Source organism: Artemia franciscana, chromosome 14, assembly GCF_032884065.1.
Source record: "Artemia franciscana chromosome 14, ASM3288406v1, whole genome shotgun sequence".
NCBI classification, from domain to species: Eukaryota; Metazoa; Arthropoda; class Branchiopoda; order Anostraca; family Artemiidae; genus Artemia; species Artemia franciscana.
Window position 1 is genome coordinate 36562420 of NC_088876.1, and position 18856 is coordinate 36581275.

The 18856-nt window shown below is 35.1% G+C and overlaps 1 protein-coding gene and 1 non-coding gene across 2 annotated transcripts in view; both read right to left on the reverse strand.

The window, feature by feature from the left end:
- Positions 1–18840, reverse strand: part of LOC136035791 (programmed cell death 6-interacting protein-like) — an 83938-nt gene extending 65098 nt beyond the window's left edge. The window contains exons 1-4 of the mRNA XM_065717763.1: positions 18587–18840; positions 9850–9968; positions 6545–6672; positions 3714–3858 (exon numbers count right to left, since the gene is read on the reverse strand). Coding sequence (XP_065573835.1) covers positions 3714–3858; positions 6545–6672; positions 9850–9968; positions 18587–18795 — 601 coding nt within the window. The 5' untranslated portion in view covers positions 18796–18840. The remainder of the gene's footprint in view (positions 1–3713; positions 3859–6544; positions 6673–9849; positions 9969–18586) is intronic.
- Trnae-uuc (transfer RNA glutamic acid (anticodon UUC)) lies at positions 5043–5114 on the reverse strand. Its single transcript has one exon. It is a non-coding gene; the product is annotated as a tRNA-Glu (tRNA).
- Positions 18841–18856: the final 16 nt, after the last annotated feature.

Genomic DNA, 18856 nt, shown 5'->3' on the forward strand with positions numbered 1-18856 from the left:
TTTTCATTTATAAATACTTTATTTAAAAAAAAACATTTTACAAATGGACTAAAAACAGGAAAATAAATTTTTCGGTCCTAAAGAATACTTTTGACACCCATACCTCAAAATTTTCTGAATCAAAGTAGTAAATATTTAAACCTGCTGCGCATTCTCAGTGAATTACGTATTAATATCTAAATATTTATCATGCAAGCATAATTTTATTAATGCTGCGGATGACAAATTCACTTTTATTTATTTAAGTAAAATGTTATTAAGAATATTAAAATGTTAGGTAAAAGAAAGAGGTACACACATTTTGAGCCAAATCAAATGAAAGGAAAGGGTCAAAATAAGCATCTCAAATTTTGATTGTCAACAGACAGACAAAGCGAAAAAAAAATTCCAAGAATATGTTTGGTTTAAAAACAAAATCTTCGATAATGATTGTAAACAGTTTTTGCTTGGATGGGGTAATCCTGATTGTTGGGAAAATTGTTAAATTGTTAGCTTTAATTAAAGCCTTTAATCTTGCTCCAATGAGTATCTAAAACTATTCTTAGAGGTGATTTCAAACAAAATTTAGCAACAAGATTTAGTAGCTAGGTTCCTACATAGGAAAATTGCTATGTCATGCACTATTTATGAAATCCACCAATAAGAAGCTTTAATTGCCGTTATTTTCGCAAGGATTGTCTCTTATATGATTGCTAATTGCTACTGTCGAAAACTTGAACGGTACTTATGTTGCTGCTGTGCAGAGAATTCCACCAGGAATATTGCCTAACCACCCAAACGCTTATTTTGGGTAAAATCGATAAATTGCTTGACCAAGCGGTTAGAACTACTTAATTTGGAAACCTTTGAATAGGAACGCGAATTAATAAAAATAATACGTGTAAAAAAATATAACATGTATAAAATTAATAGGTGGAGGGGGGAAAGATTTATTTTTTACTTATTTAACGTTTTTGTCAAGTATAAGTGTTTGCCAAATCTAGGAATGCGGGGCATTCATTTGCAGTTTATTTCAGGTATTTGCCTGTGAGTGCTTTTGAATATACCAACCATTTATGTACTTAATTATTTTCAAATATTCTATATAAACGGCCACGGATTCTGGACTTATCTTAATTTTTTTACGACTCATTTTATTTTATTGATCTTGAAGCAGCACTTGCTGCCTTATTTTTTTTTTCTGTTGCTGTTTATTTGTTTTAGGTCTTTTTTTGTGTCATGACAAATATTCTATTCTATAATTTCCAATTTTCGACTATAGAAATAAAAAAATGTATATTTCGAGAACCCAGAGGGGGCAATTGTACTCTTGTCTCCAAATTAGCACCCTTACTCTTGTGTAAACGTCTGTGAGAGGTTAGAGCTAGCATACGCTCTAAAAACAAGTAAGGAATATTTTTCATCGTATCTCTACTACATTAATAGCTACATAACACAATAGATCATAGATGGCGAAGAGATCACCTTCTGATAAATAGTTTATTTAATGTCTCATTCGAAGCAGCTGGGATAAGTTAATGTACTTTAAGTTAAGGAAACACTATAAGTTAAGTTAATAAGTCAATTATTTATTAAAGTAATATCTACTGATGTACTGACTAAATGATATACATTTTCTGTATGAACTCAATATGCTCTTTGCTAATGAGACGCTTGATTTAGATGGCAGTACAATTCGAGATGCTATCTAAGTTTGCTAGTGTTTGACTTTGTCTCTCTCATGAAAAGGAGAATAAGTTGTCGTTAAATATTAAAATACATTTGCTAGTGATAAGGTGAAGATGATGCTCCTGTAGAATGCCACAGGGTGGGTCTTTGTCAATCGACCTTGTGTCTCCGGCTTGACCCTTTTTTTTATATTGTGTGTGTTGTACAGAAGTTTAAATAAAAATCTTGGGTGATAATAGATCTTAGAATTATTCTATTGCTCTTTTGTTTTTTCAAGATTTAATCTTTCAGTTATAATGTATGATCCTCCCATCTTTGTTTCTAGTCATCAACTTGCCTGCCATCGCCCTCTTGGACAGCGTTTGCGCCCTTTCTTTTTTTTGAGGCATGTGTTAACTCCTTTATTGGACAAATCCAACTCTCTTATTAGACCAATAATTATTTGTAATCTTTTAGAAAGCCATTCTTACCTAGAGTTTCAGGCAGGTTGACCAATAATTTAAAATTGACATAGGACCATTAGATTGCCTGGAATGAGAGGTAAACAATGGTCGTCTACCTATGGTCTTAGGCAGGTTGAACCAAGAATTTTGAATTGACACATAACCATTAATTTTCCTGGAATGGTCCTGTGGTGGCGTAGTGGATTTGACCTTAGTTTGGTAATACGGGACCCAGAGATCGAATCACGCTGCAGGAATGCACTGCAGGGCCGACGCAGGGACCTTAGTAGTCAAGAAGCGTCGTTAATTCTTAAATTTCCTGGAATGACAGGCAGAATACACTTGAATTAGTAGCAGGTGATGAAAACGAAGTTTATTAGATACTACGCTGCCGTAAGCACTGGACGTCCAGCGCTGGAAATGACGGACGAGGAGCTATCTAGTTGCTTTAAGACTGTCACCGATTGGGACGTCAATATATTTCTTCCAGTTTAGAAGCAACCGATTCTCCATCAAGATCACATTTAAATCTTTCAAGAACTTGGCGCATGTTGAATAGTACGACTTCTGACTTTTCAGCGTTAAACTTAGGATTCATATTTGAATATTCTCGACTCAAAATGGAAATTTTTTTTCTCAAATGCCAGCACTGTTTGGCTGGGGTTGAAGACTTCATCCGTATAAACAATAAGAGATACAAATGCCCCTTACTAAAGTACAAGAGGGAACCGCTTGGGACTGTGCACCCAGAATACAGTTATTAAACGCACTTTGGGATGTAAGAGTACCTTACCTTACACAATGGTGAACAGGTATGGCAATCACTGTAATTATCCCATTAAGAAAGTTAACTATGACGATTAGACGAGTATGCATATATTCAAGGTCATGGAGTCGGGTATGAGTTATAACCGACACCGACTCCAGACATTTTCAATATACTGACTCCAACTATATTCAGCAATAAAGGATAGCAAGGCTCCATGACTCCGTTTCCACAGACCTACATATCATGCAAAGTACGAATAACACAAGTAATGAGCCCGAGTTCGTAAATTTCAATGGGGATACGTGCGTGAATTATCAAATTAAAAATCACGACTGACATCACGACTCCCTATAACAAATGACTCTCGAATTATCAGGATCAATCAAACTGATGACAGTGACGCCAATGCATGAGCGCACCTAATTCCTCTCTGAAACCCAAATTGTTATGGGGCATACAACATTTATCAATAAGTTCAGGCATTATCAACTTCTCAAAAATTTTACACAAATTGAAGCTACAGTTATTGGCCGGTATGATGGACATTTATTTGAGGGTTAGTTCTTCTTAAGGACAGGAGTAAGACGACTAGTTGAAAATGAAGGAGAAATTATTCCTTTTGTTAAAACCATTTGGGAAAGTAGAGCAAGGTGAAATAGAAATGATGGGGTTCAATTAGGAAATGTTTTGCGCAAATGTGATCTATACCTCTCAAGAGAGGCTTCTTGATTTTATGAATTACAATAAAAATGGAAGTGACAATGTTGCTAATCCAAACCACCACAGATGAGTGCACACAGGTGAGAAACTAGTTATAATTTACAGATTCTCACCTGTGTGAATCCTCCTGTAAATAGTACAATGGCAATATTCTAGCATCACCCATGATACTCCATCACCCAACATCACAGATGATAACCCCAGATCCCTATAGGCAAGCGTGTATTCTTCTGATGAGCCCTTGTGTTGGGTGGCCAACTTTGAATTATTGATCTTATTTATTGTTTTAAATATTCGGTATATGACGACTTATACTTACTTACGACACGACTGCCTGTCTATAGACTATTCTTATTTATTATATTTTATGCATTATTTTCTATTTAATATTATTTATTACTTATTTTTTTTTATAATTTATATTTTTTATGTTTGGTTTTATGGTGTGGGTTTGTTTATGTGTTTGTGCTGTTGCACTGGTGATTTCTTTTTTTACTAGAAGCATGGATGTAGCTTATCATGCTTTTTCGGCCATAAATCAGCCAAACGAACAGCAGAACGTTCTCGCATCCGTAGGGAATATTTGCGCACGTCAAAAACATATATTTAAAGGAAATAAACCTTCATGGGGAGGAGCAGACCGAAGCTCTGAACAGATTAGGGGCGGAAGATGAGCGTGCGCAATTTTCTTTATATTGGTGCTGCGATGGGCTGTGTGAAGCAGTCGTAATAAAAAAAAGGAAAACAAAGTGCATCTTTGGTAAATATTTAACAGTTCATATAATTGATTTACCAATAAAGTGAACATACCACTTGATGCCCTTTTTTATGTTCTTTACGAATATAATAATCTCTTCTATCGCATATTCAAATTTAAGCACCTTTTGATCTCGTAAAAATGACGGATTTTCAATTAAAATATGAGTTATGGGTGGTTTTCTCAGTGCTGTTTTCTCGGTTGTTCTCGACAAAATAATACTGTTTTTTCAGTGCCAAAATTATTTATAGTTAGGTTTGGTTAGGTGAAAAAGCGCTTAAACTTGAATTTGCGATAAAAACGATTATTATATTCGTAAAGAGCACAGAAAAAGGCATCGAGTGGTAAGTTCTTTATTGGTAAGTCAATTAAATGAACTATGAAATATTTACCATTTAAAAATATTATCCTTTGGATTTTCTCACACAAAAGCTACTTTAAAAAGTTATGAATATTGAATCAACATTAAATAAAGTCTTCAAGACCACTGTGTTTCCAGTTTAAATTGGTAAATTTTGAGAAAAGAGAATTTCAATAAATAATTATTAAAACAAGGAGCAACAACGTGTATTTTCGTTTTCTGATCTTAGATAAATTGTAAAGGGATTCAGAGGAAAGGTGTTCCATCAAATATTTCAAGTTCTCATTTATGAAGATTTTTAAAACAAACTCCATGTGTAAAAATTTCCCATACCGGGAATCGAACCCGGGCCTGCTGGGTGAAAGCCAGCTATCCTAGCCACTAGACCATATGGGACTGAGAGCTAAAAATAATTTATGATACAACGATCGACAGCCTTCCTTAATTTGTTCTTCTCGTAGTAAATATTTATATGATTCGGTTACTAACGTAAGGAAAAGGTGAACACAGTACTCAATGACTTTTTTACGCTCTTTCTAAATATATAATCGGTAGTAATGCATCATAGCGACCACACTCAAGAAGTGACATTAAGTTAATCCTAATGAAAAAGCCTATATCAAAATACGATGAAAATATAATACTTTAACAAAATTACGCAAACTACGATAACGAATTATGGAAAGCATGCCACCCAAAACGCATTATATTAAATACCAGTACTTAAGTATTATACAAGAAACACTCGAAAATTTGGATCGCTAACATGAGATATTACCTGCTTTTCACGGTGATAACACCAGACAATTACCTTGGGCTTGCTGGGAAAATACATATTAACTCTATTTCAATTGTATATTCGGTTGGTATTTTGGTTAGGTTAGTTTAGGTTACGTGTTCAACGTAATGCACTCTGTCCCCCCTCCATTATTCTTTGTTGTAGTTTTCACAATTTTGCCACTATTTTCATCATATTTTGTTCTATTTCAGTAGCATTAACCAAACTTTTCTTCTCGAGTGTTTTTCGTATAATACTTATGTAGCTAAATACCTAACCAAAATACCAAAACTATATATGTATATATTAAATATTTAAGTAAAATATACCTATAACGTAGTTTTCCCACTGAGCCAGTTTTTCTCAGATGTAAAAGATCTACTCAGATCAAGAACTTGGATAGATTGCTATAATACATAAATACCTATTAATCATTTTATTCACAAATGTAACGCACCATCCCCCCCTCGATAACCCCAAATGCCCCGTTTCGAAGTGAAATATATTACATTTAGAAAGAACATAAAAAACACACTGAGTAGTGTGTTCACCTTGTCCATGTTTCAGTGACAGAACCATGACAGTGACAGTGATGAGTGACAGTGACAGTGAGAACCATGTGTCAGTGACAGAACTATATTCGCCCAATTGTCCCAGCGTTTCCGTCTAATGGGGCCAGATATGAAGAAAAATCCTGCAGATTTTGTGAGTTTGTGATTATCATTTGAGCTTATTTCCATTCAAAAATTAGTTCACAAAAGAGTCGAAACTGGTGCTTCCGTCGGCAAAAAAAACAACATTGACGCCATCTAGCGTTTGGTGACATGGCGTTTTTTCAAGCTTTATGATTGTTTTTCTCTCAGTAACTGAGATCAGACGCCTATTACTACACTAATTTTACCGACTATACGCGTTAAATTAATTATTCTTACTATTATACTGAAAAAGTCAGCAACACCAAACGCTAGATGACGTAAATTTTTTGACAGCACTAGCGCCAGCTCCCACTATTGTAAGCAACACATACTCTTTAGGGATCAATAGTTACCTGAAACAACTTGGAAGCTTTCTTCAATCCTTCATCTTGATTAATATTCTGAAGTGAGGCAATCTGACTCTGTAAGGCCCCTATGTTAAAAAGAACACAAAACCTCTCCCATGTTAATGATGTAACCGCTGAAATAAAGAACGAATTAGAAAGTGACGACAGCTCTTTCTATTTTCTTGGCTATTTCCCAAGATCAAAGATTAGCCGATTAATACCACTAGGGGATATAGCACCATAGAAAATCTCGTGTAAAAGTTTTTTCGGTAAAATTGATGCAAACAGTAATACTGGCTTTCATATAAAGTGAATATACCACTCGATGCCTTTTTTTATGCTCTTTACAAATATAATAATCGCTTCTACCGCAAATTCAGATTTTAAGCACTTTTTGACCTCTTGACCTCTAAAAAGATTTATATATGGGATCATTACAAGTCTGTAATAGTTTAGAAACAAATTTGGGCTATATATTTGCACATCAGGGGGATGGGGGTAAAGCATAGCAAATATTAAATACATAAACTAACCATTGCTGCATTTTCTTCTTTTTATGTGTTTGTGCACATCGAATTTTAATGAGAAGAGAAATCACCAGTGCAACAGCACAAACACATAAAAAAAATACAGCAATGGTATTTTTTTCCCTTACTTTCATTTAAAAAACTTGTTTTTTTATTTAATAGTACACTAAAGGTGAAGAAGCATTCAGGGTTTTCGTTTGGGAAAGGGGGGGGGGTACAAGAAAACTTTAAAAAAGTACCAAAATTTTTTATATGCATCTTGATTAGGTTTTTACCAGTTGGACAAAATTTTCAGGAGTTCAAACACTGTAACCCACCCCTCCCCCTGGATACGGCCTTTATTGAAGGCTAGGGGCTTTTTGAGACACGGTTTTTATTTTCAATAACTGCCGCAATAGAAATTAAATGTCATTTGTAAAAAATGTACTCAAATTTAAGAGTCATTCTTAAAACAAAATTTTGACTTAGCTCTAAAGAATCCGTTCAGTAAATAATCATCCTGTAAAGAGTCAAAATAAGAACACACAAAGTTCGGAGTTGGGAAGGAATGCCAAATTGGAATTGCCATGAATTCTGGCAATTCAGAATTGGCAATTTATGCACCTCTCTCTTACAGATTGGCAATAATAATTTATTTTTCGACCTAATAACATGGTAGTAAAATGGAGTGACAAAAACAAAAGAAAAAATCAAACACCTACAAAAGAAACTTTCCTATGACAATATAAAATATAAAAAACAGCAAATCAAAATAATCGCAGAAGAGTGCATATCTTATTTGTTTTTAACTACTTGATTTTAATTTTTAAAATCAGGTTTTAAAAAGTTAAAAGTTTAATTTTAAAAAGTTAAAAGTGATTTAACTTTTGGCTTAAAAGTCAGTACCAACACTAATTTGTTTCAAACTGTTCTCAGTTAATACATTACGTTTTTTTAACTTTCGTCAGATTTCTGTTAAAGACAGAAAAATTTCTCTCCTAAGCTTCCATTTTTTTTCAGTTTCAAAAAACTATACCTTAAACCTCGACTACAAAAACTAAGGAATGCTATATATAATTGGCGCTGTAGTAGTGCGTAATTTTGATTTTTATCTACAGATGTAACTATAATATCACAGTACTGAGACGTCAAAAGTGTGATATCTCAGTACTGTAATATTATAGTTAACAGACGAGTACATTGAAAATTCAACAACTGCCACATCGAGTCTGTCAGAATGGCTAAATCATCAACAAATTAGCATATGAAATTACTCGATCTCCAAGCTTCAGCCCAAAGCTGAGACGAAAAGTTATCCCTACCATATCAATGACGACGTAGAAGATATCTGGGGCCAATGCATATCCTGTTGTGATTTTTAAGAAAGTGCTGCGCTGGGCATTTACTTGAACACAAATCTCTTTCCCTGGCGCAGAATCTTAAATTACTCAATCTCCAAGCTTCAGCCCAAAGCTGAGACGAAAAGTTATCCCTACCATATCAATGACGACGTAGAAGATATCTAGGGCCAATGCATATCCTGTTGTGATTTTGAAGAAAGTGCTGCGCTGGGAATTTACTTGAACACAAATCTCTTTCCCCTGGCGCAGACTCTTCAAAATCTGCAGTATTTCTCAGGGAGGCCTGAAGACTACATTCCACTATAGAGGTAGTCAAAGAACCAAGTCGAATATAGCCTGGAAGTTGACAAAGGCAATAAATGTATTTTTGCAGAACTCTATGACCTTTTCTACTATTTGTCAAATTATGAAAATATGTTTCATAGATGAGTGCTGACATAAAACTGGCTTACTCCATCCACCGGATTCTACAAGCGATATTTCTGCATCAATCCAGCAGGATAATTGAGAAAACTTTTCTGTGGACTGACAGTTGAGTTACTCCATGGTAGTTGGTACAGTCACTTCTACAGCCTTTTCTCTTCAGGAAGGGGATGATGACACCGTTTCACCGATCTTAACGGAATCACTAAGTTTGCCAGATTACAAAGAACAGGGCGCAGAGAGTAAGGTGCACTGTAGGACCTGCATATTTTAGCAGCTCTGAGCTTAGGCTGCAAACACCAGCAGCTTTATCATTCTTGGGCATTTTTTTGAATTCTTGATTTCTGAGAGACTGAAATGCTTGGTTGGAGGGGGAACATCTAATTCAGGGCTGATACATTGGCTGGGGCTATCAATGAGAGGCACAGAAGGGCTACCATTGTTGAGGAGCCAGCCGAAATTATTCCTCAACAGCTCAAAACAAGAACCCTCATCAGAAAGAAGTGTCCTGTCCCTGGGAAAGACTGGCATATATGCAAAAGCTTTATTTTCCAGAAATCCCAGAGATGCTTGAACAAGATACCCATATCCTTTTTGTTTCAGCTAGTTACATTTCATCAGCTTTTGTTGGAACAAACTGGATTTGGTACTCGTCAATGAGCCTCTTCTGCACTCCACTGAACCTTCAAAAAGTTACCATTTCCCCACAAGGTCTTGCCCTCTGTCTATGCTCTACAGCTTTATAAAACTTATAACTACTAGATTTTTATTGAAATTTTATATCCTGTAAAGTTTTGGCACATGGGGCAAGTACCTCAACTACCCCACTCCCTGAAAACTAGGTAAGTGTCAAATCCCCGCCAATGTCTATGACAACTGTGTAAAGTGTAATTAAAACATGGGGAAGAACCGATTTTTTAAATGTGGCCAAAAGTGCATTTTTAGACTCCCCATCCCCCACCCTATGGGTTGAATCCATGTATCTGTGCAATATGATGTAACAAGGTTCATATACACTTACTCAGAGATAATTTTCCTCCAAAAATGGATCCTTTGTCAAATGCATCTCTCCATTTGAAGGGAATGGTAATATCAGTAGGAGCAAATTTCTCTTCCAACATCAAGAGTTGATCATGGTATCTAAAAGAGACAACTTTTAAGTATGAATAGCCTAAAATAGTAGTGAAACAGTGGAGGGTCTTTTATGAATATACTCAAAGGTTTAAATTAAATAAAAAATAAGGTATCACATATACTGGATGGTGAGGAGAGGGCCAGAGAGATACTTAGGGTCCTCCTGTGCTATCTGAGTAAGACAACCTAAATAAATTACATCTTTTGTGGTTATATCCTAAGTGGTCAAATTGTCTCTATTCTCACAAAACTTCAGTTACCCTGCGCTCAGGACTGGAGTGAGGGAAATAACTCTCTGGTGTTATTGAACAAGCTTGATCAGACTTTTGACCCATCTTCTTCAAATATATCTTCACTTGTATAAGATATCCCAATAATGTAGGGGTTACTCCCTATACCAAACTTCCTTAAAAACTCTCTGAAAGCGGTGCTGTAATTGCATCAAATACTGGGGGGGGGTGGCAAAGTTGGAGCCATCTAAAAATGACAGTGAAAGCTGAAAAATGAGCCAGATTTGACAAGATTTTTGAAGACATTATATTTCAACAGGAAAGGGGGGCAGACTGGGGTTTGGGAGCAAGATGTCTGGGAGGAACAGTTGCCCCATACCTCACAGCAAGCTATGGCCTATGTTTGAAAACCTCTAGTCTAGGTGAGAATGATAAATTATTGACACTGAAAAGGGTAAGTAAACATACCATTCCAATCAAAATCCACAACAGAACTTACTTTAAAAGACAATAATCTTCATTAATTTCTATTATTAAAATTCTATTATTTCCATTCTTTCAATCTGTACACTGCAGCTTTCTTTTCCTAGTATATAGTTAGTACCTATCCAGTGGCTCACCCTCATTTTGACTAGCACCTGATGGCTGGGTTTGTCTTGGTTTCTGTGTATTTATCTACTACCTTTTCTCTACTTTGCTCCCCATAAAGGCCATGTATTCTTGGTGCCCAATAAATATGATCTCTTTAGGTATTTGAAGGTATTTTCAACAAATGTATATCTAGGGTAGATTTATCCTTTGTTGGTATTAAGGGAAATGAACTTCCTGTTGAAAGTGTAATTAATCTGTAATTTTGCACATTTGGCCTACACAGTTCCTCACTTCACCTAAGAGAGTTGGAATGTATGATTCTTGTAGGTTCCTCCAACAGATTTTAACTCTTTCCAATATTATGAATTTCCAGAAACATTAATACTGACAATTGAATTCTGATATAATTCATTTCAACAAATCTCTGAATGAAAATAATAAATAGTTTTCACAGCATTTTAGTGTTTTTATTTTCTAGTAGAAAAGGATGGATTCAATTATTAAGACAAAAAGAAACTATTTCCTTAATACACGCAACTATTAACTGTCCAGGGCAAGAGCTTAATGTTTTACCAATTCGTTGTATCTCCAGAAATGCAGGTTCAAATTGCTGAAATTAGGTGCTAGCAGTGCTGCTAGTCTGCTATCAACAGCATTGGAACTGTGGCAGTGCTGTCACAGCTGCCACAGAGTCAGAAAGGTATAGAGTTTCCCCCTTTGCCATCCAAAATAAACTACGTATTTTGTGGTTATGTTACTATAACCAGCCAAATTGTCTCTATTCTCAAGTCACTTCAGTTTTCCCGTGCTCAGGCCTGGAGTAGGGGTGAACACATCCCAGTATTACCAAACAATGTTCTTCTATTCAATAGCCTGGCTCAGACATTTAAGCTGTCTTCTCCAAAATATATTTTCCCCTGTAATAATATACCGGTAATATAGGGGTTACTCCCAGGGGGGGGGGGGGGGGTATCTCCAGCATTTTTAATGGGGGGGGGGGCTAGAGGGGTTCCACATCCGGATAGTCAGCGGGCACGGACTATCCTTCAGAGGAAAGCAGTGGTGGTTCTTGTCTCTTCAATTTGCTTAAACTTAGAGTAAGTATTAGGCATTATTGTATAGGTATTACAGTAAGTAAGTAACTTGCAAATTCTAAGTCTCTTTGTTGAAAGGGGTTATCACAAATGATCCAAAGCTGAGGCTGGACCATTAATTGCAAGGTTTCTATGCAGTTTTACCCTCTAAAATAGTTGGCACAAAAAGTGAACAAAATAATGTCTGTTTACAGGGTCAGAAGTCCAAATTCTCAAATTTGTTTTGTCATTTATCTCTTTTGTTTGTATCTCTTTATTGTTTATTTCTATTTACTTTGCATATAAAGGTACAATGAATCACAACATAAAAGGAACCTTTGATAGACATGATAAAAAAAAAATTCAGACATATGTATCAAACTAAACACCATTACCAATGATTTAATTTTCATCCTATTTGTAGATGTAGAAGGTGTATTCACATCCAGTTTTGAAAGTTGTAAAACAAGAAAATTTATATTGAACTGATAGATTTTAGGATGTAAAAGACCCTTACCTAACAGGGACAACAATTTGACCTGAGCAAACAGGGTGAAACATGAAGTATAGTACATCTTTGCAATTTTGCCATGTTACGTGATGATAGGGTTTTGAAAGCAGTATATTTGCATAAATACTAACGTGGAACATGTTAGGAAATGTAATGGACCCCTGTTTTTGCATATATTTTTTTTATATTAAAAATGAGGATGGACTGATTTAAAAAATAACTGCTCAAAGTAAAGAAAAAAGTTGAAACTTAAAGCAAGCAACAGTTTTAAAGTTACTGCCATGCATGCTCCATTATCCAAAATTCCAACCAAAAAGAGACCTTAATGCCACACAGCATACCTCATCTACCATGGGAGAAGGTTGGGTGCAATCTGTTCTACAAGAACAGAAAATACTATATCATCACTGTTGACTATTACAGTTGCTTTTTTGAAGTCAACAAATTGGTGGAAAATGCAAATGCACATCACATAATATCCTGTCTTAAGAAGCATTTCACATGCTATGGAATCCCTCATATCCTCACAACTGACAACAGCCCCCAGTTCACATCCACACTATTCCATAAGTTCATTGATAATTGGGAAATCTCTCACCACATTGTCCCCAAACTTCCCTCAGTCAAATGGACTAGCAGAAAGAACAGTGCAAACAGCCAAATATATACTTATCAAAACCAATATTGCAGGACATAACTTTAACTTAGCATTGCTGGAGTACAGAAACACCCTTGTTGATGGTCTAGCATCCCCATCATAACTCTTGATGAGCAGAAACCTATGGTCAGTTGTTCCCTGCACTAAACAACTTCTCACACCAAAAACCAGTGTTTATTGTTTATTTGCTTCAAATAATTTTGATAGAATTGGATAAAACAACAGTCATGCCAAAGCAAATATCATGACAGACAGTCAAAGGAACTAAAACCTTTACAAATTGGCCAACCAGTCCAAGCTCAAATTTGTGGGAAACTTTGGTAAGCCAGAATTGTTAAAAGAGTAGATGCAAACCCAAGATCATACATAATTGAAATAACCGAAGGAGGAACTTTCCAATGCAACAGGCAACACATAAAAACGCTGAACCAGCAACCTCAATAACCAGACCTTGCTGACCATGAGGAGGACAGCCCTGAAGCTGAAACTTCACCAGTACCTATAAACCCATCATCAATAATCCCCATCCCACCTGTAACACTGATAGAGGCCCTTCCCCAACCTATAAATTTCAAGTGTAGCTCAGCGCTCTGCACACTCCTTCCATCACCAAGCACTATTCACCCAACCCAAGATAAACCCCAAAACTCCCCATAGTGGCCGGCTTGTGAAATCAATATAGATACTTGACATGTGAGAAATTCCCTAAACTGTGTATTAAGAGACAAATAAGTTGTGAATAAGTAGTGAACTTATAGGTGTAGTGTCATATGGAAGAACCCTTGTTTAGTTAGTTTAATGTAAATGGTCAAATTTTATACCAGTCATCTAGTTTGGAAAAGAGGAATGATGTAACATTCTAACTCACTTTTCTATTCTAGGTGACCTGGGTTTCTAGCACTTATTCAAATAAAAGACCATAATTTTTACAAGGGGACAGAGCATCAACAAGGAAGGCAGATGTGACTTGTAATTTGCACTCCTGCAGGATGAAGCTGTCAAACTTGGCTGTGAATTTGTTAACCTGGTCAGTCAGTACAGTAGAAACTTCACCAGATACCGGGTAGCTCATCCAATTTGAATATTATGAAGTAAGGCAGAGAAATCTTCTTTTCATCATAAAATTCGAGAGCTTTTACAACACCAGCCATATTCAGCCACTTTGTTGTACAGAGATCGCCTTGTTCACTGGCTGGCCTCATAACAGAGGATAACATATATATCTGATATAATAACATATATCAGATATAAATAATGTGATATAAGATATAAATAATAATAATCATAAATGTGATATAATCAGATATAAATAATAATGATATAAATAACATATAATAACAGAGGATCAGATTATATCTGGCTTAGAAAGCCAGATATAATATGCATTAAAACACAGTGCAGCTTTGCTCATAAAATTAGCACTTTGGTTTCCTGACTTTAGAAATCAAACTGAAAAGTTTAATACTCCATTTTGAATTAACTTCTCTTTGGCTACACTTTCCACATTTTCTTTCATTTTTCAGACATGAGACACAGATTTACAATCTAGTAATCGGTCTGTTGGTAAAGCAGTCAGATTAAAGGGTAAACATCACAGTCTATATAGCTAAAATGTGCAGACACAAATAAGCATTCAGTTCAGAATAGTTGAAAGGTCCAACAACTATGACTCTTGGATGACATGACCCCAAGCTGTAAGTCATGTAATTTGCCCATGTTTACACATTGTATTTGTTATTAGGAAAGATGCAATTTTTGGAGGGGGGGGGGGGGTGCAGCAATGGAAGAAATTTTTGGTGGGGAGGAAAATTTACAGGGTTATTTTCCCAATGAAGGGGAAGGGGTTTCCTGCCATTATTTTAAAAGAAAAGAAATTAAATAAAAGATAATCCCCTCACATACCAAACAGTTTTTGTTTGTTTTGTTTTGATGTTGCTCCTTACCTTCATTCAAAATACCTTTCTTATTTAACTAATACAAGTCAAGTATCATTTATGTTTAGAAATTTTGCAACAAATATGTGGAATATAATCCTATATAATATTTATCAAGCTATGCATCTTGTTGCACTTGAAACATAGTGAAGGGACCTCCTTACAGCAGAGCAAGAAAACAGAAGCCATTTTTTGTCTGTCTTTACAGTTTTGTTTGTCAGACATGTTGAAGATAGGGGGCTTTTTACTATACTGAAAAATAGTTTAGTTGGGTGAATTAATGTGTCATTTGCACAAAATACATCCTAAAAAAGCCTTTTAAAGTTTCTCTCCTTCAAAGGGCACTGATTTTTGATGAAATACGATAAACTTCAGAACACATGCTAAAAACTAAATTTTCAAAAATAGATATATAGCCCAAATGACACATAATTTAACTCTGCTAAATCCTGATTTAAAAGGTTTAATGAATTGAGAAAAATGTTGCTTAAATTTGAAATATAACACAATGTTGATTAAAATACTACCCAAACTATTATAATCATGTTTTTGAGGCTACAGTAAAAAAAAAGAGACCAGAACAATGATTGAAAAAAAATCCAAAGTTACAATAGGTCTTCAATGCAATTTTCTAGGCCTTAGAAACAGAGAAAAAGCAGAGACATAAAATTAAAACACATTCAAGAATATTTCAACACTATTGAGCTCTTTCTAAGGGCTCAAGGAGCACCTTTAAGCCATAAATTTGGAAAGCTGTAAGTTATCAAATTGGAAAAATGCAATACCTGTTATTTGAGTAGAATTTTAAGCCATATCAATGGTTTCTTCTAAATTTAAGAAATGTATTTGCTGATCTTTGGAACCTCATACATTGGGTTTGAGCAAAGTTGTGAAGCTGAAAATACTTTTGTAGTAAGCTAGTTAATTTAAGCAGCAGATCTATTTTACAAGGTTTCAATTCCTTAGCACAAAGATTTTAAAGGTCAGTGCCCTCTAGAGGGAGAAGAGAGGTAGATACTTCAAAACACATTCCCATGATATACATCAGTCCGTAGATCTATCCCTGAGAGTTTCATTTTCCTAACCCACCAACTATTTTTGAAGATAACAAATAGGCTAGTAGCTTGTCTAGAATTTAACCAAAACTCAAATTAGGGTGTAATGTTGTTTTGTCCAAATTACAACATGTTCTAATTTCCAAGACACAGAAACAAAAAGAGGGTTAAATATAGTAGCTTCACAAGACTTTCCCCAAGGATGTTTTTAGCCCTGGAATCTTTACTGATTTTTTTCCTAACCTGATCATATTGCAACCTTAACATATTGCAAGTGAGTAATAAGTAGCTTATCTAGAATTTTACCATATAATTGCAAACTGAGGAGGTTAGAGTTTAAGTAAAGTGAAGCACTTTTAGGAACAATTCACAACAATTTTTCAGCATGTTCTAAAGCAAGAACTGTTGTCTTAACATGTGTCCTTCTCAACCAGCCAAACTGTACACTGATAATGGAATTTGGCTAGTCTAGGCTACTTAACCTGGGATAAGTTATGGTAAAATTCTAGTTGAGTGACTTCTTGTTATATCAGAAAGGGGCTAGGTTAAGAAAATGAAACTTTCAGGAATGGGTCTACAGGCTCAAGTATATCCTGGCAAGATATTTTAAAGTACCCACCTCTACTCTTTCTCCCTCTAGAAACCCTGAAATTTGCCTACATGACAGGTCTATACCTATTGAAATTTTGACAAAACAACATTTTACCTTCATTTTCAGGTGCTTTTTCTCTGCCTTTAGTTCTTAAAACACAATTTCTGTTATTTGAGTAGAATTCTGAGCCATATCAATGTTTTTTTTTTTTTTTAATTTAGGAAATGTAATTGCATATCTTTAAAATCTTATAAATTGGGATTAAGCAAAGTTGCAGAGCTGAAAACAATTTTGTTGTACTTCAATCAAACAGAAGATCTATTTTGCAAGGTAACACACATATTTTTGAGGGTCATCAAAGGTCAGGGCCCTCTAGAGGGAGAGGGAATGGAGGTAAGTACTTCAAAATACATTCCTGGGACATACTTTAGCCTGTAGACCCATCCCTGAAAGTTTCATTTTCCTAACCTAACCCATTTCTGAGATAGCAAGAAGTTAATCAACTAGAATTTTACCTAAGTTACCTTCAAAACATGAAGTGGTAAATTTAGTGACTAAATCAAAAGTGCTAGTATATAGGCTACTAGGAAAGTTCAATGTTCCTATTAATTGAACAATTGTTTTGGGTCATGAAACATAGTTAATAGATGCATTTTGACTTTTTGAACATCTTTTCTCTCTTGCAAAATTACCATAACTCATTATTATTGAGTTATTATATATTTGCACATTAGGAGGGGGGAGGGTAAAGCATATCACATATTAAATACAGCAATGGTTAGTTTATGTATTTAATATATGATATGCTTTTCCTGCACCCCCCTGATGTGCAAATATATAGCCCAAATTTATTTCTACACTATTACAGATTTGGGATTTCAAATATCAAATCAACAAAAAAAGAAATTATTGCAGTTCTGTATGTATAAATACAAGAATATCTGGGCTGGAATAACTCCATAATGATGAGTTTGGTAGTTTTGCAAGAGAGAAAAGATGTTCCAAAAGTCAAAATGCATCTGTTAACTATGTTTCATGACCCAAAACAATTGTTCAGGTAAAAGGAACATTGACCAAATAAATTTTACTTTTATCCCTCAAATGTGCAAATATAACCAATATCCTGAATTATTTAGGCATGCAATAGATTTTCTATTGTTTTGACAAACTTTTAGCCTAAACCAATTTGACAGAGAATTCAATGTTTCAAAGAATTCAAAAGGTTTCTAAACTGGACAAAAGGTTTCCAAACTTCTGCACTGAAGCATGGCTTCCATAACATAGCATTAAAAATGCTAATTCTAGAAGTGCATCCATTTCTGGTTGACCCTCCTCCACCAAGGGGCAAACTAAAAATGCATAAAGTGGGTAGGGTATCAAAGAAAAAGGAAAAAGTTGGGGTTGTATAATAGGCCTATGAAGAAAATTATATCTTAAATACTAATTCCAGCAATTACTGGTGATTCCTGTATAGTAGGAAGTCAAAAGCAAATAATAACACTTTGCTCTTTAGTTAATGTCACCTGTAAGCAAAGTTAGACATTGTACTGCCTACCTTCAAATCAACAGAACATAAATGTAGGCCTAATATTTAACTAATTGCTCTTATTCCCTGGTTCAAATTCCATCACAGGCCAATGTCACATCAATTATTATTACAATTGGTTCAGAAACAGCTGCCTAGTTTAAACTCAAAAGTGAACCATCTTGTCATGAAAGTAAAGTTTTACCCAGCATTTTGACATTCTTTTATAGGCCTATTCATTATTTTGACAGCTCACGGTAAATTTTAATACATTAGTGGTTGAGTATGTTGGTAAAGTTCATTTCTGGCAGAAAATAGCCTACTACATTTGAATTTAGGCTGACATTCTCATTCTAAAGGCAGGCCTATGTCTATTCTTAGCAATCTTCTTAGAGAGTTAATCAGAAAATATACTGAGAAGCTTGTCCTCTCTAATGAAATTAATCATATCTTACTTAATCATCACTTCTAAATAAGAATCTTCCTTCTCAATTCCTTTACTTGTGGCGGACTGCCTCAAGTTATTTAATTCAAAAACTGCAGCTTTATAATCATCTTGCTTGTCAATTCCACTAGATGACCTGGCTGAAAGAAGCGCTTGAAGGGGTTTGATTAGGTCAACATCGTTCGTTATCTTTAAAGGCACACCCACAAATTCTGACATTTTTTATTTTTATGTCTGACTAATGATGATGATGAAACGTATATTATGCTTCTTCTATCAC